Source organism: Triturus cristatus, chromosome 9 (assembly GCF_964204655.1).
Source record: "Triturus cristatus chromosome 9, aTriCri1.1, whole genome shotgun sequence".
In the NCBI taxonomy this organism is placed as follows: domain Eukaryota; kingdom Metazoa; phylum Chordata; class Amphibia; order Caudata; family Salamandridae; genus Triturus; species Triturus cristatus.
This window is the reverse complement of record NC_140592.1, coordinates 467,168,906-467,193,033: the sequence shown is the minus strand read 5'-3', so window position 1 is coordinate 467,193,033 and position 24,128 is coordinate 467,168,906. Positions and strand designations below refer to the sequence as shown.

General features: G+C 43.6%; 1 protein-coding gene across 5 annotated transcripts in view; it reads right to left on the bottom strand.

Moving 5' to 3' along the window:
* Positions 1-23,837, bottom strand: part of LOC146798154 (uncharacterized) — a 79,701-nt gene extending 55,864 nt beyond the window's left edge. The window contains exons 1-2 of one of the 5 annotated variants that reach the window (XM_085625407.1): positions 23,504-23,705; positions 8,579-8,693 (exon numbers count right to left, since the gene is read on the bottom strand). In XM_085625407.1, the coding sequence (XP_085481533.1) occupies positions 8,579-8,610 (32 nt within the window). In that variant the 5' untranslated portion in view covers positions 8,611-8,693; positions 23,504-23,705. Of the gene's footprint in view, positions 1-8,578; positions 8,694-23,503 lie in introns of all 5 variants that reach the window. The other 4 variants (XM_085625410.1, XM_085625409.1, XM_085625408.1 and 1 more) reach the window with 4 other exon arrangements.
* Between the last annotated feature and the right edge of the window lie 291 nt (positions 23,838-24,128).

Here is a 24,128-nt window from a genome sequence, read left to right as displayed (position 1 = left end):
AGCCCAAATGTAGCCCAAAATCACCCAGATGTAGCCCAGATATAGCCCAATGACAGAAGTGTGCAAAACACCTATTATTTTGTGTTTTTGCAGTGTAATATAGTGCAGACTTGTCAGGTATTGGAGTGCTTTACATGAGCATTGGTTACATCACACAAGAACAAATTCATTTTGGTTGTAGACATGGGGAGACTAAGTGATTTGACCAGAATCACAGAATGTCGAGCTGAAGCAGAAACTCCAACCTGGTCCCCAGTTGCAAAGTCTGCAGTTCTGGAAGTAACACCACATCCTCTCTCCTAAGTGCAACATTTAATCAAGTGGTCAACTGGATAAAAAAACATAAAGATAACAAATAATTTAAAAGTGCTTTGTCGCTATTTGAAAACTCAGAAAATATGTCATTATTTTAGTCTTTTAGAGCACCAACCATAATTTTGATGCCAATAAGACCCTCTCATATATGTAATTTCTAAAGGAAATGCTCTAGGTATTACAGTTTTGATTACATCAAGATGACGTCAGGCGTTCCACACTTTTGTAATAAATATAGAATATTAGCAATCTAGTTGTTCATTAGGATACTGTTGAGAGGCAGAGGCCAGGGGCACGGACTCTGAAAATTGAAGGCAGGTAGGAGGGTGCAAAGGCAACAATTTAACCACACTGAGCAGGCAGGAAGGGCAGTGGCAGCACAACAGACTATGGAGGGCAGTGGAAAGGGGGGCAGGAGCAACAAACCAACAATACAGGACTGGCAAGAGAGGCTGTGGCAATGTAATAGACCATTGTGGGCAGAAGGAAGAGGAATTGTAGTACAACCATACATGCCAACAGACCCGATTCAGCCAGGAAACGTCCAATGTTTTTAAGCTCAAATGGGCTTTGTTTGATCTGTCTCCTGTCTACAATCTCCTCTTTTTCAATGTAACTCAAAGGGGAAAATTAATACCCCAGCTTTTTTTCAAAATCTCCCTCTTACCAAGTTCAAAATGTTCGCAAGTATGGTACATTGGATCATAGAAGGAAATGGGGTAGGGACATGGACTTGGATAACAGAGGACAGGAGGGACATGGAGAGGTGCACCAAACTGACCCTACAGGGCAGGCATCAGGGTTTGCAGCAGCACAATACACCACACAGGACATGCAGGACGGGAGTGCAGCACAACAATCGGTAGAAAGCAAGAGGGAGGGGACAGGACCATGCACATGGACAACTGAGAACAGAGGGGCAAGAGGCAATGGTAGATAGCTGACCATAATGGACAGACAGGAGAGAAAGCTGCAGCATAACAGACCATAAAGGGCAGGAGGGACGGATCAGGGGCATTACAATGGAACAGACAAGCCAGGAGGGAGGGAGTAGGGGTCTGCACATGTAAACAGAGGGTTGGGGGCAAGGGGGCAGGGCAGGAGCAGCAAGATAGCCATGGAGGTCAGGCAGGATGGGCACTAGAAGCAAGACACACCATGAAGAGCAACAGTGAGACTGTGATGGCATACACACAGACCATGGAGGGAAGGTGGGAGGGGGTCAGGGGCAGCTAACTGACCACACAGGGAAGGTGGGAGGGGCCATGGCAGCACAGAAGACCATGCATGGCAAGTGGGAGGGTTAGTGGCAGCACAATGGCTATGATGGGCAAGAAGGAGGGTGCAGGGGCATGCACAAATGACCATGGAGGATAGAAGGGAGGGTCAGGACCTGTGCACAGACAAGAAAGTTCAGGGGAAGGGGCCTCACAACAGACCGCACGGGGCAGGCAGGAGGAGCAGTTGCAGCACAACAGACCAGGGAGGGCAGAAGGGTGTGGCAGTACAATGGACCATGTGGACAGGAGGAAGAGGATAGGGGCATGGCATGTGGACAGGTAGGGTGGGGGTGGCAGGGACAGGTTACAGTCATCTGACAATGCTAGGTAGGTTGGAGGGGAGTGGCAGCTCAACAGAACACTCAGAGTAGATAGGAGTGGCAGGTCCATGGAACATGGTGGGCAAAAAGGATGGAGCAGGGGCATGCACAAAGACATCGGAGGGCAGGGGGAAGGAGAATAGGGGCAGCAGGCTAAGCACAGAGTTTAAGCAGGAGGTCAATGATGGGGCATAGAATTGGGCAATGGAGCGCAGGAGGAGTGGACTGGTACATCATACTAAATTGAGGGCAGTGGCAACACATCGGACCATGCATGGCAGGAGGGAGGAGGGTAGTCCATGGATTCACACAACAGAGGATAGGGAGGAGGGGGATGGGGCAGCAAGCTAACTGTTCAGAGAAGGCGGGTATTAGAAACTTTATTGTTTTTAAAACGTGTGTCTGTGCGAACTACTTAAAATATGAACAAGTATGCAGCATAATCTCACTTTTATTCAGGAAGAAGAGGACGTTTGTGACTGTGAATCCGGGCTCACTTGGCAGAAACACCCCCTGACCCTCCACCCCCTATCGCAAAATGTAATGCCCGTGAAAAGGGTAGGTGAACACAGTGTTATATAGAACATAGTCCTGAGAGCACGATTGAAAATGAAAACTAGATGTAGTATATGGTATAAACTATGCACCAAAAAGTGTGATATAAGATGAACCGGGCGTGAAATATAATATGCAATACATTGTGCGCAATGACAGCTTCAATGGAGAGCGCGAGATAGCACAGGCACTAGCGCGTGCTATGCGATATGCGCCTTGGAGTGATATATGCACAGGGCAGTGTTGTGTAACCTAACTAGTCTCTAAAGTTGTAATATAAAATATGTGCTGGGGAGTGTAACGTTGCATATGCACTGTGACAAAGATATGGATCCCAGATTGGAATATGTATGGCATAGCACTGTGCGTTATAACATAGGCATCGAGGAAGGCACGTTAGATAGGGCAATATAACCCGTGCGAAGACAAGCGTGGCATGACATATTCACGGGGTGGTGTTACAGTGCACATGGGCTAGAGAGTGTCATAGCATATGCACTAGCTAATGGAATACAACACAGAGGTGTGTGGCACTCAGCAGGCAATGGTGGGTGTAACACAGCATTGGGGTCTGCCAGGAGCGTGCTGTGACTCTCAAGTGATGTTCGCCCCCTTTCCAGAGAGTAAAATAAAAAGTATTACACATCCGGCAGTGGATGTGTGTTTTATTAATCGTGAGGGGGGTTTCTTGCATAGTTTTGGTCGAATTTTTGTCGAATCCCCTTTCAATGACTTGGTGTGCATGTGTATTAAATGTGCCCGTCAATAGCTACCCATATTTATATAAATAAACGACAAGTGGGTCTACCGCGATTAGGCACGGTAGGGCATCAGACATGTCAGAGCTTCACTAGTGGTGTAAATACATTCCACGTGGATTCATTGTATGCATAGTCGCCTTTTAATGAATATCACGCAAATCGTCATGGTGATAGGTACGTACGGTTTGTCCAGCATGTCCTAGGAGGGTCTATAAATATATTTTTTTTTAAAATAATAAAAAACAGTGGCCGGCCCTGGGGACTGGGGTCAAAAAAATATAATTAGGAGACAGGCCCTGGGGGATGGGGTCATCAGGGCCAATAAATTAGAATAAGAAGGGGAACCACACAGCCCCCCTTCTTAAAAAATTAAAATAAATAAAAGACTGGCATCGTGCCGGAGGCGACGCCCCCTCCTTGCAGCACTCTGCAAACGCGCCCCCTGGCGAGTTGTAAGTTGGGGAATTAATTCCTCTTCAATACTGAGGGTCCCTGAGGGCCAACTAGCCCAACAGGCATCTCCAGTATGCGCCAGGGAGCTGTGCTGCAGACAGGTGTTCTGAGGCCAAGCCCCTTTTTACACCTCTCTGCAACGCAGCTCTGTGGCGCTTACTGGAGGTACCTAGTGGTCTAGTTTGACCCTAGGGACCCTTAGGATTCAAGGAGACTTAATCTCTCAACTTCGAACAGCCACAGGGCGCGTTTACACAGTGGTGAAGGGAGGGGATGGGCCTGAGGTGACGTGTGCAAACACGCACTATGGCACGTTTTAAATTGGGGATATAATTTCCCTTCAATACTGAGGGCCCCTGGGGCTAACTAGCTCACCAAGTGCTTCCAGTAAGCGCCACTGAGCTGCATTGCAGAGAGGTGGTCCAGGCCGTGCCACTTTTTACACCTCTCTGCAACGCAGCTCTGTGGCACTTACTGGAGGTACCTAGTGGGCTAGTTGGACCCTAGGGACCCTCAGGATTCAAATGAACTTAATCTCCCAACTAAAAACGGACACAGGGCGTGTTTACACAGTGGTGAAGGGAGGGGACGGGGCCTGAGTTAACGTGTGCAAAAACGCCCTGTGGCCTGTTTTAAGAGGTAGTTTTAATCCCCCTGCCCTATTGGCTTACAGAGGAGGTCATGTTAATCACAGGGGGACCCCAACGCATAATGTTCCCTAGTGTATGTAGGTGTTTTCACTGTATTTTAAGTGTCTTTTAACATAGCACTGGCTCTAGGACTGGTTAGTCAGACTCAGTTACCACCAGTATCCGTCTGAAAAAGTTGAGGGTACAGGATGATTTTGCAACAAGGATTCTTTCTGCTCTTCCTGCACGTTATCCTTCTTCCTGCACTTTTCTTCGTCTTTGAGGACTTCTGTTGCTTCTTTCTGCACTTCTTTTTTTTCCTTTCTGTGCATTTTTTCTGCTTTCTTCACATGTCCTATCTGTGTAGGCATAGTTAGAAATTAGCATTTAAAAAAACCTTTGAAATTCACAGAAAAAAACATAGGTTTCAGGCACGTTATAGTTCGGAATTAGCATTTAAAAAACCTCAGAAATTCACTGAAAAAACCATAGGTTTCAGGGGTGTTGGCTAAGTGATGCACTTGCAGTACCACTCAGGGAATCAGGGATAGCTGTTTGGGGAGATCTTTTTGTGGAAGGGATCTTGATCCCCTGGGAGGATTTAGTTCGTAAAGTTGGGCCCAATCTCTCAAGATTTAAGTATTTACAAATAGTAAGTTGGTCCCAAGCAGTAACATCACGATCCACACGGCTTGAAAAGTTTGTTCTAGGGGGAGGAAACCACTTGGAAACTCTTTTGGTTGATCAGACTCCTGCAAAAAAAGAGGTTTCACTATGGTATTCTTTAATATTGGACGAAATGGACGGCGATTTTGATCTCCCAAAACAGCTCTGGAGCTCTTCACTGCCAGCCTCCAATGTTGTGGATCTCTGGTTGAGGTCCTGTAAACTGTTGTGGGAATTAGTCAAACCAGCTTGGCTTCGCAGGAATCACCTGTTCACTTTACATAGAGCTTATTATTCTCCACAAAGACTTTCGAAATGTTCTGCCGGAGGCCCGGTGGCTTGCCCAAGATGTGGACTTATGGAGGCGGTTGATACACATATGTTCTTTGAGTGTCCCCATTTAACTCCTTTTTGGGATGCAATTAGCAATAAACTCTCGGCCAGCCTGGGTCGTCCAATATTAATAGATCTGAAACTTGTAATTTTTGGAACAGTAGACAATTTACGATCTATGGCTGGTAACTTACTATTCTACGCAATGTTAGCGGCTCGAAGAGAAATTTGTAAACGTTGGAAAGAACCTACGCCACCATCTTTTTTTGAGTGGCGTAGTTCTTTGCTTCAGCTCTCTAAACTAGATATAGCTAGGGCCGGTAATCGTGACAGGAGAAAATACTGGAAGATGCTGGATGGGACTGCTTGAACTTGCTGTTTTTTTTTTTTTTTTTTCCCCAGCTCCGATGATTATTCTGCCATAGTGCCACCTTGCTGTCTCATTGATGGTCTCCCTCTTTCTCTTGCCCAGGCGCACATATCCTTTCCAGCATGAATAACCACAAAGATGGTTAACTTCTGTCAGCTGGCTAGCAAGGGTTGAGCTGTTAGGGCGGCCGCGGTGGCTGTAGGGCTTCTATATTTGATCTCTCACCGTTTGCCCTCCCAGCAATTGCTGCGCCAGCACAACGGTGCGCCCGTAGCTCCTGTTACCCAAGCAGCAGGCTTTCAGTAGTCTGGAACCATGGCAGTAAATGAGGAATAAAAAAAAATAAAAAATAAAAAAATAAAGATAACATCTGGCACTAGCTACTTTTGTATACTTGAAAGCTCTGCATTTGAAATAAACAACCAAATCAAATAAGAAATTCCAGGCATGTAAACTTAAAAATATATTGTAAAAAGGATCCTGCTCATAAACCCCTTCGTTTCCCCATTTTCAACTCCTCTACCCCATTCTCCGGTAATCCCTTGCCAATTTCAAATCACGCTGTAGAGTGCTAAGACAGACATTCTCGGAGGCAACTAATGCTTTAAACAGGAATGTTGATTGGGGCAGACAAGCCAGACGCTGCTACTCCTGGCTTACTCTTGGATAACTCCAGCCATTACTATTGCTGGTATCGGAGGGCATGAAGGCAGTAGTAGTACCAAACAATGTACTGTATGGTTTATTTGCAGTACTTTTCACTCTTTGTTCAATGGGATATGGTAGGGATAATCGATCAAGCTAGTGAGGTCTCTAGGGGTCACTGGGTCACCACAATGACCCCTCCACCACCGCTGACATTTGTTGAATTAACACCCTAGCCGTTGGAAAAAAGAATGACATACGGATATAAGAATCCGTGAACACGTATAATTACCATGCACCCCCTTGCACAGCATCTGTATCTCCTGACACAGGAACAACATACATTTCTGCGGAAGGAAATTCATACTCTATATATTAATTCCGGGGTCCCCAACTCAGGAATAGATTTTTCCACTCAAAATAGAGTAAAACAAAACTTGTGTCTGAACGCCATTGCCTGTACATGAAACCAACATCTGCATCTCACACAGTGGCCCATGTCTGTATCAATGTTGTATGAAACATTTCTATAGAGAACACTCCTTCCAGCATTCCAGACACGCCGAACTGGGAACATTAGGTTAACTTCCAACAAAGTTTGTGGAAAACATTTTTTTTAGTATACATAGGTGGGGCTATTTTACAGGCGTCGCAGGCACAAAATATATCCAATAAACTGCTCGGACCTGAAGTTCCCCCTGCCAGCATTCCTGACTCGCTAAATAAGTAACATCCTTTGTCCGATGCAATCTGTCTAGAACACTCATTTTAATACTATAATTCGAAGTTTTACGTTTTACATGAATGTTACACATAAACGCAGGCAGATTATATTTCAATCTATGCACATGGACAGCAAATAGCATGTATTTTAATTTTTTCTTAATTTTTTGTTGAAAACCAAGGTTAAAGAGCTGCAGATGGGCACACACGTTCTGACTACAGTGCTACATTTTCAAGTCAGTCTATTGTTTTATTGTGTATAACGATTTAGTGCATCAAAACCTTGAAAAGACATCCATATTCTAATGGACATTTATTAGTTAATAAAACGCGTTCATGGGCTAGGGGCATATTTTTTAGCTCCACCAAAAAAATAAACATAAGAAAGCGACAATAAAAATAGGAACCAATAAATATAGATAAATATGGACTGAAACTTCAAAAAAATATATAAAATACTATGAAACCGAAACCCCTTTTTACAATCCAAAAACAGGCTGCTTTCGGTGCATGCTCGTTGTCCTGAGCATCTCGCAGAGTATTCTAAACCCGGGCCAGTTAGCTTTCTTCGCCCCTAGACAGCTAGCTCCCGGCACACTTGTCCTACAGCCCCACCCCTCTTCGGAGAGAATGACCTGAAGCGGACAAGACAGGACAACAGTGGTGCGCCATGTTGCAACTCTGGGTATGTCGTAAGCCTGGTCACAAAGATTGTGTTTGGAGGGTGCGTCCTGCACAGAAGCCAGTGGGCAGATGGACGACAGCAACAACTCTACTTTTTTAACTCCGAGTTAAATTACCTGAACGCCCCAAAAGAAGCACTCATCTTTCCAGTTCGATCTCTCTCAGCAGCTGCCTGTCCTTCCACACACTCACTCAATGCACTTCAACATAATTCAAAGCATTACAGGTATGAATGAGCAAGTAATGCAGCACAGGATACACCACTCACCACTATTACCATAGTTTAACTGAGACACGTGAATCCTACAACCAAGGCAGGCATCAACTACATTCCTCATTCTTTAACCAGCCTACTTTGCGTTGAATGGGAACAAATTAAAAATTTTGAAACCAAGAAAAACATCTAACATTAAAAAAAGTAGATGATATTGTAAAATATTGTATTTTTTACTAGCCAGCCTATCAGAATGTGGACTGTCCAAACGAGTGATTGCATACCTTGATGACCAATTTTTACTGTCCTCTACATCCCATCCTCTTTACTCTATCAATTTAGTCACAAAAACTTCCTTCCTGAGAAAGCGTAACCTGGGCAGTCCAAAATGTCAAATTTTCAAATCGATCGCATCACATAGGTATATAGATTATGTTGCTTGTTAAAGGGATTACACAGCACAAAAGCATTCAACAACATTTTAGTTCAGGTATATTACACCTCTAGCTCATTCCACAGCCTCATGTTTTATAAAGAAAACATATTAAAATACCTTCAGCTATGCTTAGCTACAGGCAGATGCTCTCACTAAGGCCACATCATCAATTGGTCTATTTGAGTATCACTCACATTTTGTTTCTGCCCACCTCTGCATACTGCATGGGAAAATGGGTCAGTCCACTTCAACTGCTTGCGGTCGTACACTTGGAGTGATGGAGTTCAGACCGATCTTGTGCACAGCTGCCTGAAACGAAGTGAACTTCAGTAAAAGTGCTGGTGGGTCACGCCTTTATTTTTCGTGTTATTGCTAATTTTTAAGTCCACCTACAGACTGCCATAGGGGGCTTAGTGCCCTTGCTCATCATTATTGGGTAGATTTCTGTTCTATCTTATTTGATAGCTTTCATTCTTATTCTTCTGTTTGTGCCATTCCTGTAGCATAGCTTATTTACCATCAATTTGATTGGTTGACTCCTTCTTTCCATTGCTAATGTGAGGGGCTCTTTTTTTTGCTTGCTGCACGCAATAGGACAGCATCACCCGTTTCTGTCTTTATTGTCCATCTCCCGTATTAGTCATGTTCCATTTCTTTTTCTATTTTTGCAAGTACCCAGCAACTGCACACTGCTATTAGGCTGCTCGGTTTTGGGCCCTTGTACCCTGCCCCACCTATCACCTTCGCTCTGCTTTTAAAAATATTTTTTTTTAACTGAATTCTTATTTATTTTAAGTGCGTGTTGCTAGTCTACCATCTACTCTGTGCTACTTTAGGTTTCCTTTTGTGGCACCGTGCCATATCTCCCTTAACGTCTGCTCCACCTACTTAAAGCTTTTTTAAAACTTTTTCTGAGGGTCCGGCATCTTTAATTTATTGTTCAGGGATGGCTGCTTGGCAACTTTGAAAGGTAAATCAAGAATTAAGAAAGAACTTTAAAAATGCAATGGTAAAGTCAAAATAAGTTCCTGCACGGCATGGACTGCTGTAGTCCATGCCGTGCAGGCACTGGGGTGCATGCACACAGGGGAGCACAACATGTTACTTTCAACAAAATCAGTTGAAATAATGTTATTTAGAAGGATGGAATGCGATCAGGACTGGTACTCAACGGGGCTGGACCTGGGGCCAATGTATGTATTGATATTTATGCAGTGCAAATCAAGCTGGACAGCAACAGAATTGCTTTTAATTGAATTAGGGATTTACTTATTTTGTAAGAAGACTGTGGAGGGCACTGCACATATTTAAAATTGCAATACATTTTACACATATTTACAACCAGTGGGACATAAAGATAACACATTAAATGATTCACAAGTGAGGTGGCATCAGAACCATCGTCTTCAGGTTCCAAAGTCACAGCTTAGCCAGCAAACCATATCATCTTTTTCCTTAGGTGACTGGCTTAGACACCTGGAATTTTGACATGCCGGGGTGTAAAGGGGTAGAGGGAGGGGCAGAAACGGAAAAGTAGGACGATTTTGAGGGTAACAATACCATACTGTGCATACACAGGTGGTCTCTGAATAGCTTATGTTATTTGTGATACAAAGTGGTTCACAGAACTACAGTGAGCTAAAGACTGCGCAGTGTTTACTTCGGGACACAGAGTATATGACTCCTTTACAGATTTCTATGTCATAGACATCTCTGCCTTGCTGGACCGAAGTATACTCATTGGAGCTTGTATTTTTTATTTTATTAGTTTCGTTATTTAGTTTGTCATTTTGACCTGCAAAAATACTGACTCCAGAACACCATTATGTTGTCAAGGTATGCAGAGATGAAGTATGCCATCGGGGTATATAATTAGTGTCATATAGTGGTAGTCAATATTCTGAATTTGATATGTCTTTAAGGTAAAAATGTTAAATTGAAAACTCTGGTAGAACACGGTACTCACCTATGCTCAGCACAGTAGAATGCAACAAGATGGCGCTGTCTATCACCGTGAAGGTACAAAAAGGGGGTGGTGATGGACAGAGCATCAGAACCAATCAAACACTCACACCCAGTCAACAGATCAGGGTTTGATCCATCACCGTTCTTTAGCCCACTCTGCCACCCCAGTTCAGACATGGCCATATGCAAATCAGTCTGACCCTGTGCCTCATGGAAACAGTCCACCCCTAACTGCCAAGCCATGCCTTCCCTGGACCGGAAACAAGAACGGTGATGGATCAAATTAAGAAGTATGCCAAACAACTGAAACGCAAACCATCATCCTCAATTTGAATATGCAGTGCTAATGAAATGCCATTGTACAAGTGAATGGAAGACAAGTATAAACTGCGGCATAATCTTAAAACACGAACCCAATCAATATTTATTTAAATTAATGAAAATTGTTAGACTAAGCAAACTAACATAAAACTTGTGATACAATGTACAAGGCCAATCATTAAATCACAGAAACTACAAAGTTGAATTAATCAAGGTATGCAAATTATATCATATAAGAATTAGTAAGCATAAGTGCCAACTACTTTTTTTTTTACACTGGCTTAAAACATCAAATTATTTAATAAATTCTCACCATAATATTAAGCTGCAGAGTTTAAAACGGTATGACATATATTGTTACTTTGTGGTTTTCTACAAACCTCATTTCAGTTGTCCAAGCTGGGCAGAGACATATTAGACAACTAAGATCCTAACTACAATAACCATACAACCTGCAGGGTAAAGTAAGGTTGAACTAACAGATACAAACGTTTTAGAGGAATATCTCAAACCCAAAATGAAGATATCCGAGTCTCAAAAGAGCTGAGCAGCATTTGTTATAAAAGCATCTTGAATGTGATAAGCCCATTTCTTACTACGAATGAGCAGCAGGTCTCCTAACCTCTTCCATGCTTCGGACGGCCCTCGGTCATCCGACGTCATGGTTGGCGTGTGCGGATGGCCAGTGGCCGTCCGTTTCGGGCACGCGTGGAATTTGCCCACACTGCGGGGGAAAGTGCGCCGCATCAAAGCGGCTAGTGAACGAGACGTCACACTCATGTTTAGATAACTCTGTCATGACTTACTGGTCTTGGCGTAACCACCGAGCTAAATGAATTAGGACTACAGACTCCAATGACAAGGAATATTGCTGCCAATGACTTTTTTGCCAGACTCTCTTAAATTTTGTTGTTAGCAAAATGTTTTTGGATTAAGACACATTCACTGTAGAAACTTTGATCATGAGAGCAAAATTCGGCAACTGTATTTTGATTTGCTGATCACTACTTGTGGAATTAAGAAGACATTGCGAAGTTCAAATGACTTTAATATATGGGGGGGGGGGGGGGGGGGGGAACGCTGTTGGGCGTGTTGCTGCTGCCGTGTTGCTCCGGAGGGGACTCCAAGCCTCACAAGCCATCTGCCTCCCAGGAGGGAGGAGTCACCATTGCACTTAAAAGCGCTTTAGTCATCTGCGGCACGGGACGCTGTTGGGCGTGTTGCTGCTGCCGTGTTGCTCCTAAGGGGGACTTCAAGTCCCACAAGCCATCTGCCTCTCAGGAGGGATGAGTCACCATCGCGCTTAAAAGCGCTGAAGTCATCCCGTGGCGCGGGCCACGGCCGGGCAAAGCCCGGGCCCGTCCTGCACCCGTCATCGACAGGAAGAGGCAGGGCAGGGCCACCCCCTTGGCTTCCGGTCCTTGCGCTCCTATTCCAGCTGGAACTGTCTGGGACTTTGAACTCTTTTATAATCCAAAAGCTGTGAATTAATAACATAATATAGGATTCGTCGTGCTCCTTCTGTTATTCTGTTTAAGTCTTAAGATTTACTAGTGAGCCTCTCCTCCTCAAGCTGTCGACTCAGAGTCTCTTTGATTCTCTTCTCTTTTCCTATTGGTGCAATCAAGGCTATATAGACTATTTGTCTGGGTTTACTAGATTGTTTTCTGATTTGTACATCAAAACACCGCCACCTATTGATCTACTATTATGGGAAAAAGGAAGTCTGTTGATAAAGAGGGGGGTGGGAAGAGTGAAGGGCCGCGCAGGAAAGTTAGCAAAATCAAGGCGACATAAAAACTCTGTGCTACTAATTGTGTTCTTAACCGTATCAATGATCTTCTGGTAGAAAGCCATGACATATTAGACCCGGTTTTGATTCCAGCTGTCTCAGATACCCAGCATTCACCTAGCGTATCCAACCCTCCCCCTCTCCCCAGTCTTACTTCTAACCTGATTAAAATAATCCCGTCCATTTTTTCTAGGCGCACTACGCGTAGCGCAACGTCTATGGCATCGGTGCTAGATAACTGCCCCAGTCTTGATTCAGTAAAAACCATTAGTGATAAAGGATTAGTTTTTTCATCCGCTGAGGTGACAGATAAAAGCTCAAGTGAAGATCTTATAGACGTAGCAGAGATGGCCAATACTGGTTCAAGCAATACCATCTTTAATGTTTCTACTACTAACCGTTATTCTCTGCTACATGGTTTATCTGAAATCCCAAAAAGAGGTCATGAAGAAGGTAGGATACCTTCACTGGTAACCCAAGTTACAGTACACTAGATCCCTGTGATAGAGGCCCAAGATAAGAGAGGGGAGGGAGTTTTAACTGAGGATCCGTCAGTAGGGCTGGAAACACATAGGATCATCCCCGATTACAGGGATAAAGTCACCCTACTTAACTCGTTAATTGTAGCACTTACCAAACAAGTTAAGACACTGATGACCAACGAACAACTTAGAGAGGCCTCTTACACCGAGCCCTCAACGAGACAGGATACTACGCAAGGTACCAGTGTTGCACCTAAACCTTCTAATAACTCAGCACCTCTTGTCCCTCTTATGTCCATACAAACGTGGCACTCAATGCAAGTAGAGGCAAAGGTTCGGAAGTTAGCAGGATCAAATGATAGTCAGCAGAGTTAAATTATCCTCACAGCCCAAGGTATGATCGAGACCTACCTCTCTCTAAAAGCATTTTCTTGATCAATGTACCAAAAGTTCCACCATCCCTAGCTAAACACGAAGACAAAAATTATTTGGTTAACAAAGCAATTCATTGGATCTGGAAAACAAGAGAGTGTAGGTCGGTAATTAGAGAAGACATCGCCCGGGCAAGACGGCTAAACCATAACACCTTGCCGACCGATTCAATTGAATTACATCTGAAAGAAGAGACCCTGGTTCATAATCTTATAGGGAGATCATGCTCACCCACTTCTACTAACATACAGATGAAGTATAACCCCCCCGCCATGTTCCAGACTCAAGCAAATAGAAGGTACGATACCCGGTTGGGGATGGATTCACCTTTGGCCCTAATTGATTGACAGGTGGAGCAGGTCTTTGGAAACCCCCCAACTTTATGCCACTCAAGCAAGGTATTGCCATCTTCCATTGAGTGCAACCGGACCGGGGCCCTACATAGTGTCTTGCCACTGAAGTTCAAGCTTACCACCAGGGAGCTGCCAGATACTTTATCAGCTAATATCGGCATTACTCCACTGCTAAGTTTAGACCAGAAAGTATGCTCTACTCCACCACAGATGTGCAATATAATGGAGGATTCCCAGGCAACCCGAAACTGCCCAGTAGAATCGACGTCAAAACTCTGTATACTTACATGGAATGTGGCAGGTTTAAGATCTAAGGTAGAACTCCCCCACTGGGTCCAGTACGTAAAGCACTTCGATATCTGCATCCTGCAAGAAATGTGGGCAACTGCACTGATCTTTATCCCCAGTTATGTTACGGTAAGCTGCCCAGCTTTGAAAAGTAGACCGGGGCAGCCGCTTGCGGGACTGCTGATCTGGATAAGATCCAATTGCAATGCGCCGTCAGGGTGATCAAGACCAATAGCCCAGATATACTTGCGATCAACCTGAGGGGCAAGAACTGCAAGGGGCTGGACATTTATAATGTCTATGCACGTGGCGCCAAAGTGGGTTCAAGATCACCAACCATACAAGCCTTGGAAGATTGCCTTGAAGAAAGAGAGTACTTATCTCCTTTACTAATAGCAGGAGATTTTAATACTACGTTTGAACCGCTGGGTATAGATGATCCTACAGACACCAACAAGGTAGATAAGATGTGGCATGTTCCTCTACTTGATCGCCAACCTATTAAACATGCATTTGCAATGCAATAGGTCTCGCATTTGCTAGAGTTTAAGCTATTGGCATTATAAATGACAATGCCTTTTATTTATATGTTTTGCTAATTAACACATAAATAAAAGTCATTGTCACTTACAATGCCAATAGCTGAAACTCTTGTAAATGCAAGACCTATTTCCTTGCAAAGAACCAGCCGCAATTATCCTGGGCTGCTTGGAAAGTGAAAGCGCACTTGGCGCCCTGAATGTTGCAGGAAAGCATGTCGTGCCTGCAGTACGAGAAACTCATTAAAAAAAAATAGTGCTTACAGACTAAATAAAACATACCGTGTAACAACAGAAGTAAAAGGAACAATCTTCTCCCTATTCTGGAGTTACCCTTGGAAATGAGCAGCTAAATTCAGTTAGTCACCTCATTCGGAGCAAAAGCTGAGTCTCCAGCTTTACATCTGACAAAGCGGACCAGGCCTGATTTAGTACAAGTAGCAAACTCGTCATTTGAACCTGCTTCAAAAAGCTACTCTAGATGTGGCACCAAAAGAAATTCAAACAGTTAAAGATTCAATTCCTGTACAAGAAGTTGCAATTTTGAAAGGTGAACTGATTCTGAAAAATACGAGTTTCTTGCATGAACTTCACCATCTGAAGTCAATGGGTGGCAATCCAGGTGAATGATCACCTGTTGCCGGGACAGTAATGGGTACATCCATCAAACATGGTCTCCAATTTTTATTTTCTCAGCATGTTGTTTCTTCCTATAGTGGATTACAGATCCGATTATCTTACTGAGAATGGTGCATGACCGCTATCTTCTGTAGAATTCTCCACGGTCTCCTGTTCTGCAAGAAATGTGCCCACATGCATGTTTGGTATTCATGACTATGAACACCAATACATTCATAAATCAGCTGGCAAAGGGGAATTGTATGATTTCAGACCATGGGAATACTGTGAGACTGCATGAGCTGACAGATCTAGGGACGTCCAGTGAATGCTTGTGTATTTCACAATCAACTGAAGGTCTGATTCATCTACCTCTTTTATTTGCAATGTCCCGAATTAATCCCAGTGGTTTTGGTTGCATGACATAAAGCCATATGCTCTCCTAAATTTTCAGAGTAGTTTTTAGAATGGGGTTTTAGATATTGGCACAAAACCATTCCAGCTTAATCCTGGCAGATTATAACATTTGCTACATGTTTTTCCTGCTTTTTTGTAGGCTAGGGATTTTCTTTTCCTAAATGAAACTGTACAGTAAACTATATGAATGGGCTTTACCTCCTTCTGCTCAAAGTTGGTTTCTTGGTCCAACCCTGCCCAAGGGCAAAGAAGACTATACTGGATTGTGTTCACAAGACTTGTGAAAACACAACACACCTATGTAGCGGGAGTGCTGATGGTGGGCAGTGCAGTGTCTGAGGGACAGATGCTCCAAAGCCCCTGGCCAAAGAGTTAGACTCTGTTGCTTGGCTCATCCCTTCCTCTGACCCTGTTCCTCCATTGCAGGAAGGGGCACTAGGGGGCATAGTCAAGGGAAGCAGTGGGACACAAGTGCATAAAAGAAATCAAACTGCATTACAAATGGTCATCATATACACTGGTGTCTGCTGGGAGGCATCTGCACCATGTATGCTCAAGATAGACCATGAAAGCATGATAACTAGGTAGCCATGTTAAAACTACAAATTGTTTTAAGTACATTGAATGTGAACATCACACTGATTTATAAAGAATCATGCATGCTGTATGATTGACAAATTAACAGCTTGCAGTATTAAATATTGTACCAATATCCTCAGCATTCTTTATCATTAAATATTAAGATATGCATGAGAAAAGGAGCATGTGCAACAGCAACAATGAAGCCAATGCTTTGTTAATCTGTACTTTAGCAATCCCATAGCACAGCTCCTTTGTGTGTAGAAGACAGGTCAGCAACATTTATACTGGCCGAGGGTCTGTTTAAGTACTTTCCCGTTTCCCGACTAATAATTTGTCTGAACCCCTCCAAAACATGCTGGGATGCTTGGCATCAGGTTATCTGTGCGCAGGTGGCATGCTATGGGTTGGTAGTGGCATGGCACACTGGGCTCCTAAGGTGAGTGTGTTTCTGAATGGAGCAAAGGTCGATCTTGGTGTGCAACACACGTGCAAGCATCAACGTGAGCACGTCCCTCTATGCAGTTCGTTGACACGAGTCTACGTCATACATGCATAGCTACTCAATAAAAATGGGAGCTGCCCAGTGAAGAAGTAATATTCGTCTGGGCTGGTCCAAAATGTGATTGAATTAGTCTAAAGAAGGCTGTAAGGAACTGACCAAGTGTCAGTGTGTCATATATGAAATGAGCACAGGGTGGTAAGAGTTCTCTCTAGCAAGGCCTAACAAGCGGAAAGTGAAAGTGATCGCGATCAAACATCAAAGCAGCCGCGAAATTAAAAGTAATTGCGTCAAGCGCGGCGCGTGCGCCCACGCACATGCACTGTAGCTCTAGGCTGGCCTGGTAGCACTTTTTGGAGCCCTCTCAATAAGACTTGCCAGACAAGCGCATGCAATGGGTCAGGCGAGACCTAAAAATGGACCCAAACTACCCTACAGCTTCAAGCCCTTACTCTTGAGTACGGTCTCAGGGCAGACAATGGCCGCACCTTTTCTGACCGGAAGTGGGCAAATACATTCAATAGAACGGACAATGTGAGCCGAATTGACTGTGTACTACTTGATCTGAGACTGTGGCCTGATGTTTTGGATAGGATTGTTGGAGAAACCACAGATAGTAATCACAACCCCCTTCACCTTACAATGAACAGTAGTTGGATGGAGAACTCATGCTCTATTGCTGCGAAGCTTGCAACTAAGGAGGTATGCTCCACGAACAACAATAGGCGTCTTAAGTGGACTATTGATGAAATGTAAGCTGGAAGATATTAATCAAGCACTTCTGAACAGTACCAACATTCTTAGGGATCTACTACTGAAACGGGATGAGCTTTCAGCAATAATGACCACCCACACGTCCTTGTTTTCTGAGCTAGCTTTTCATTTCATTCTTCCAATGTCTCGCGGCAAGAAGCCACCAGACAATTTTCACTTCTCCTGTTTCACCCCAAAGTGTAAAAGCTGTGGCTTGAGCCGGCAGCCGTGATAAGAGCAAACCAAGTAGAGGCGATATGAATGGTGAGGAAACAATACAAACTAGCGCAGGCAGAAGCAAAAAAGGAGTGGACTGAAAACCGCTGGGTTAAAAGTCATTAAGCCGGTCAAAGGAAAGATTGCCAGCTGTTCAGGCTGCTTGTTACGAGGGGCGAAGCTGAAAAATCCAAACCACCGACGAGTAATATCTCTGAAGCGGCATGGTACGAACATTTCTCAGCAGTTTATACAGGATCAGAAGTGGAATATTCGGAAGGTCCCCTCATGGATCACAGAAGTAACCAACTTAGTATCAATCTGTTCTCCTCAGCGGAGATAACACAAGGTATTTGCACTATAATTAAAAATAAAGAATCTGGCCCTGATGGCATACCTGGAGATGTTTTCATGAGCGACATACCGAACTGGAATAACCATATTCTGACTTTAGCAAATGGAATTACCGCAGGGCCTCGGATACCCCCGTAGTGGAGGGGAGCCGAAGTTATACCAGTATTCAAGAAGGGGGATCATTCACTACCCTCCAACTATAGACCAATCAGCCTAATTGATGCCGCTCAGAAAGTTTTTTCCCGTGCTCTATTAAACAAAATCACAGATTGGATGGAGGAAAACAACATACTAATCACCCTACCAAGTGGGGTTAAGGAAGAAACTGAGCACCGTTGATCAAGTTTTTTGTTTTTCCATGCTGGCCTGGAAGACAGTACTACTAGAGCCAGATTACGCCCCATTCTTTTTTGGCTACGTCTGAAAAAAAATCACCTGAGCTTATCCACTATGTGGCTGCCCTTGAAGAAGTTTGTAGCATAGACCGTTAGAAAAAAATGGGGTGGATTAGTAACATTCAAAAATCCCTCTCTGCGGTTGGTCTGGGGAATCTCTGGGCTGAGTCTGATATTAGTTTGCTACCTAGTAGGCACTGCATCAAGACCTGTTATTGGAATTGGGTAGACCAGAGAAATGTATCACTGGCATGTGGCCGCCTTACAACAGAATTTCTTGAATCCAAGCTATTTAGTATATCTGAGCAGTATATGGAGGTAATCACCATCCCAAATTATAGAAAGCTATAAATACAATTCAGATTTGGTACTCTCCCACTGAATTCATATACAGCTGGCTGGCAGCGGGGATTTGATGACTCATTACGCTGCTGTCTCCACTGCTCAGGGGCTCATAAGACGATTAATCATGTTTTCTTTGCATGCCCACTGTACAAATCCCCAAGGCTCAAGTGGTTAGCCCCCCGTCTCTAGGCTGATGGGTACCCGATGTCATCAAAAGGTGCTACGTATTCTAAAAACAGACTCTAGGCCACTATTAGCTTGTGCAGTGGACACATTTCTGGGGAAAATGTGGCTTATGAGAAGACAGACTGAAGAATACCTAAACTACCTACTGTAGCTCTCTAACTTCACCCGGCCCTTTAAGTTTACAGATATAGTTAGAGTATGTTACACCATTAGCACTAGCATCTGTAGTTTTGTCATCATGGCTGTGGTCTCGAAAGTAAATGTTCACAAGTTGTACTACGGGCTTTAGATGCTATGGAAACGAAGCGGACCTTTCCATTATGTATATATGCCCTATTTATTTGCGCAGTTGTTTCCCCTTTATTAGGGTAAAACACTGTAAGCTGCATTTGTACTAGCTAAATAACAAGTATGTACAGTGGTATCCCTGTATTACAAGCACTAGCACTTTTCTTCTCCATCTTCCACTCTGATGTTTTATGTTTGAGAACACTGTTTGGTGCTCATCTTTGCGCTTAACCTTATCAAAATTAAGCTTCCTTTTATTATGATATTTTTAAGCTTAGTCGACTCAACTAAAGGAGCTATTCAGTTGATCCAAGGAAACTGCGCCTATTAGACATTAGTTGCATGTTTTTAATAATTGTTTATTGCTAATGTATGTTTATCGACAAGTTCTAATTTCTCTTTTTAATTTGCAATGTTTTATCCATTTTTAACCTTCTTGGGACAATGCATTTATTGCCAGCTAATGTTGTGTATAGTAACATCAGTAATCATTGTATGTGTTGGTGAAACTACTATTCTGTACCCATTATACTTTGATGGTCAAATCGACCGAATAAAGTTTGACTGACTGACTTTATTTATGGCTTTTGAACAGTAGTTCGTGTTTGACTAATGGTGTGCTTTTCTGATTAGATAAACAAAGGTCTAAAGGACAAGGAGTTTTTAACTTTCCCCCTCCACCAGTAGGCGGCATTGTGGCACGGTTTTATGCACACATCAACTTATTGTCATGAAAAGTGGGGAATAGGACAATGGTGTGCATCGACTAAGACCTTACAGCACGTCTGCTGGTATGAATCCTTTAAAAATCGAGTTAAAGTGGAGTATGAATCTATGATGAAGGGACTGCTCTAGGCATGCTTGTCGCAGACGTCTACTACCCCACAGGCCAAGGCAGGAAAACATTTTACATTTGTTATTAGAATCAAGGCGACAGTAAAGGTAAATCAGCATAGATTTGCTCAAGGCAAAAACATTTCCCTATATTTGGATTTCAAACCACTCTGATGTAATGTATGCCAGTTTGAGCCACCCCCTAGATAGATATAGGTAGCTGCAAGTTAAATTGTATTATTACACTGGCGAGATCTGCACGTGATTTTTCTGTGACCGCAATGAATTAGCTTTATCTTAGATAAATGTATCTGAAGATACTTTGCAATTAGCTGTGAAAGACTCAGAATACCCACTGCCATATATGATTTAATAGCATGGTCTTGTGAGCGATGCATTTCTCTTTTGTCAATAGTTTTAGTAGGGATCTTGGTTGGCCCCCTACAACCTCATAACTCTGACCCTCCCCCACACCTTAAACTTATCAAGATTGCATGCATATTGGCTCATGCCCACACTGTTGAGAACAAATGTGCCCACGGAATATTGCTGCACACATAAAAATAATTAGAAGGAACATTGGTCACAGCATGCCATTCAGTCAAGGGGTCACTCTGGATTTAGTGGTACAAATAATGTCAGCACCATAAATGTGTGAGCATACTGGGAAGCTATTACACTCACACATAGTGACAATCAGATTAGGCTGAAGAGAAAGAAACCTTCAACACCCAAACACCGATTAAGCCAATATGTTTGACTTTGACAGGCGGTTTCCCTTTTAGTTTTTACTGTAAATATATGTCATAACAAATAAAAATAAAATGTTCTGACTAAACCTAGCAGGCACGTGCTCGCAATGAAAGGAAAAAATATAATAATAATAATAATAATAATAATAAAACTAAAAAACAAAGGCCCTATCTTTGAATATAATTTTACTAGAACAGTACAGGTGCCTCCTAGCAATCAGATGTACTCAGACCATGTATAGAAACGCATTTAGTGCTAATGCAAAGCACAGAAAATATTCTTACTGTGGGAAAGAAAAATACTAGAAGTAAGACTGACAATGATTGGGGAGCCCATTGCCTGGTGCTGTATTCACAAATGAATGACAGTTTAACCATGGAAAGAGAGGGCTGACCCAAATCCCCTCTATGTGCATGTATAATTAAAGAAAAGTCTTAAAGTTATATTAGGCTACAGAATCACCTATAGCCGACTTTGGCCAAAATCTAAATAGGTACATGTGACTCTGCCCCAATATTTACAACGACTGCATATAAAGCATAATTATGCTGTTACAGGGTACCAGGCCTGCCAACTTACATGGTACTGTTGTATTCCACTCTATTTCATGTCTCAACCCCCAGCTACTCTGTGAGCTGGAAACCCTTGCACAGAAGGAGGTTCCACCTCAGGTGTTAGTGCTTCACACAACTGGCCTCCCAAAAAAACTCCCCACGACATGGGAAGTGACGCCAATTGAGTTCCTTATTGCTGTGATAGAGATTAGCTGGGCTGTCTAGACAAGGGAGAGGCTCAAATGGCCCACTCGCCAAGGCACCGCTGCCTTCTCCCTGCACACTCACATTGTGAAACATATCTTTAGGTACCAATATAAACACAACTGGCACGCCTAGTAAGTGTGTTTTCAAGGTCATCAACTAGCTTCCAAAATGTGCTGGACTCCTTAATTTTAGTCCTTTGGAACGGCAGTCTATTTCTGGACTGTTGAATTTTTAGGTCACAGCCTACTAGACAGTGCAGCTGTGTGGTATGCAAAAGACATCTTGGGGAGTTTCAGAATTTGGCATGGGAATGCATTCTGCCAATTGCTTGCCATTAGCTTTGTGATTTGAACACCCATGTTTTCTAGCTTTTTCCATTTGCTGGCTTAGGCTCTCCAGGTTCACTTCACCCCTCCCATGCCAAAAACCTATTTACCAGTATCCTTACGAAAGCTCCCTATCTGAAAACAGGCCTGTAAATCTAGCTCTCATCTCGTCACATTTACTGTGCATTCAAAGACTGAGGTCAAACGTCAGGCTGTGTCTTTGAAAGCCTAGTGTATAATAAGTATGCTTTCGGCTGACTTCAAAGGTAGAGCGTTTACGGGTGTAATGCAGATTGCTCTCCCATGGAGTAGGGGCGTCACGGACAACCCCATGCGCAAGAGATGCAGTGACTGCTGTGCCAGGTGCATCCACTTTGACATTACCCTGTGCCCAACCAACCCGCCTGGACTGTTAGGGCGTGTTGTAGCATTGTACAGCCTGCCTGCATGAAAACCGCACAAGCTGCTGTGGTTTGATGACATTTCCTGGACTCAGCTGGAACTGCTGTGGTATTGTATGCCCCCACCTGACATCTACCTAAACACTGTATGCCCCACGGTTTCAGGAATGTCTCCAACATTCAGTGCCTGATTTATTTGGATGTTACGTGCCACGATGCTGCAAACCGTTCATTCAGCAGAAATGGAGCCTAAAGTGTTAATCTCCACCTGCCACAGCCTTTATGAACTGCCACACGAGCACGCATGAGCAGGCCGGAGAACGGGTAAAGTTTATCAGGCGGACCTTCCTTCCCTGTTCCCTTCAAGGGCAAGAAACCAGCAGAGAGCAAAACCCCACCACTCCCCTCCCCAGACCCGAACGTTCAAAAGTGGCTGGCCAAGGCGGTATTAGTTCTGAAGTATGGGCAGCACAGTCACAGACACCAAGAAGAAACAAGCATTCTTAAAGCCATTAAGTCTTGCCTATACGAGATCAATTAGCATTGTCAATGTGTTTTTTAGACTTATTAAAACAGCAGCGCAGGCTTTAGTGTAGCATGGCTAAAAGGTTTTTTTTTTTTAAAGCGCTATGACACGGTCAACTTTGCCTGTCTTGTAGAGCATTTTTCTTTACTTTCAGCCATGTTGCGACATGGCTGGCTGAGAAACACTGGCAAAGCCAATTGAACTTAGAACTCATACAGGCGAGACCTATTGGCTTTGCCAATGCTTGTTCCTTTAACTGTCACCACTCTGTTGTTTTCTTGCCTTTTTTAAATTCCGAGAATATCAAATCCGAATAGGGCAATTTGTTCAACAGAAGCAAGAAATGTCTTTTTTCTGCAGTTGAAAATAGTTCCTGCCGCGACCTGACGGGCTCTTGTGGCATCGCCTCCCATCCAGCGTAGAAGCACTACTCAGAATCTCAGCACCGAATGAGTGTGTGAGGTGGGGCAGAGCAGGGGTAAAATTAAGTAACATTGAGATGAAATCAGAAACACCGCTCACACGCAGGTGCTACGCTTGCTTTGTCTACGTGCGATGCCACCCAAACAAGTAATCCAAGTGGACAACACTGCAGCAAAAACCAGATCCCAACAGACCTAATAAACTCGAACATTTAACCCCTTCATGAAATGTATCATCAAACCCTCTGCAATAGTCCACAGAACATCTTACCGGCATAAACTGCTTCCGGGTGACCGCCAGTGCAGAATTTCCTAGGAATATCTTTTTTCTAAGACTCAGAGTGATGTGGTATGCTTAGAAATCAAATAATGTGCGTTTTTTTAAGACGAAAAAGACCAGAGTCGCAAGAGTGGCACCGAGGTACTCACGACGAATCAGTAGATTGAAAGAGTCTTGAATGGTAGAATTGTTTATGGGAAGTTTTGGCATGCGATTGGCTGGAGAGTTCTTGTTCGTTGTTGATTGGTTCTGGGCCCCGGAAGACTGTACGAAAGCTTAGGATTGGCTAAGGAAAAGCTAGCCAGTTCATCAGCTGCTAAATTCTGGAGACTACAAGTCCCCTGGCAGGTTAGTTGACTCAGATACGTCAGAGACACGTCAATGGGCGGGATCCAGCAGGTAAGCTCCCACAGCTATAGAGTCTCTTTACTGATTGACTATTCGCTGATGCTGTCCTTTGTGTAGTAAATTCTGCAGTGGGGAAATATTTGTTACTGCGTTGCGTAACGGGGCTCTACAACCCATGCGCCGCGGTCACGACAACTCAGAAAAGGTCTCTCCTGCTCTAAATTAAAGTTTCTAAACATGGACACGTTCATGCAACATTATAGTCATA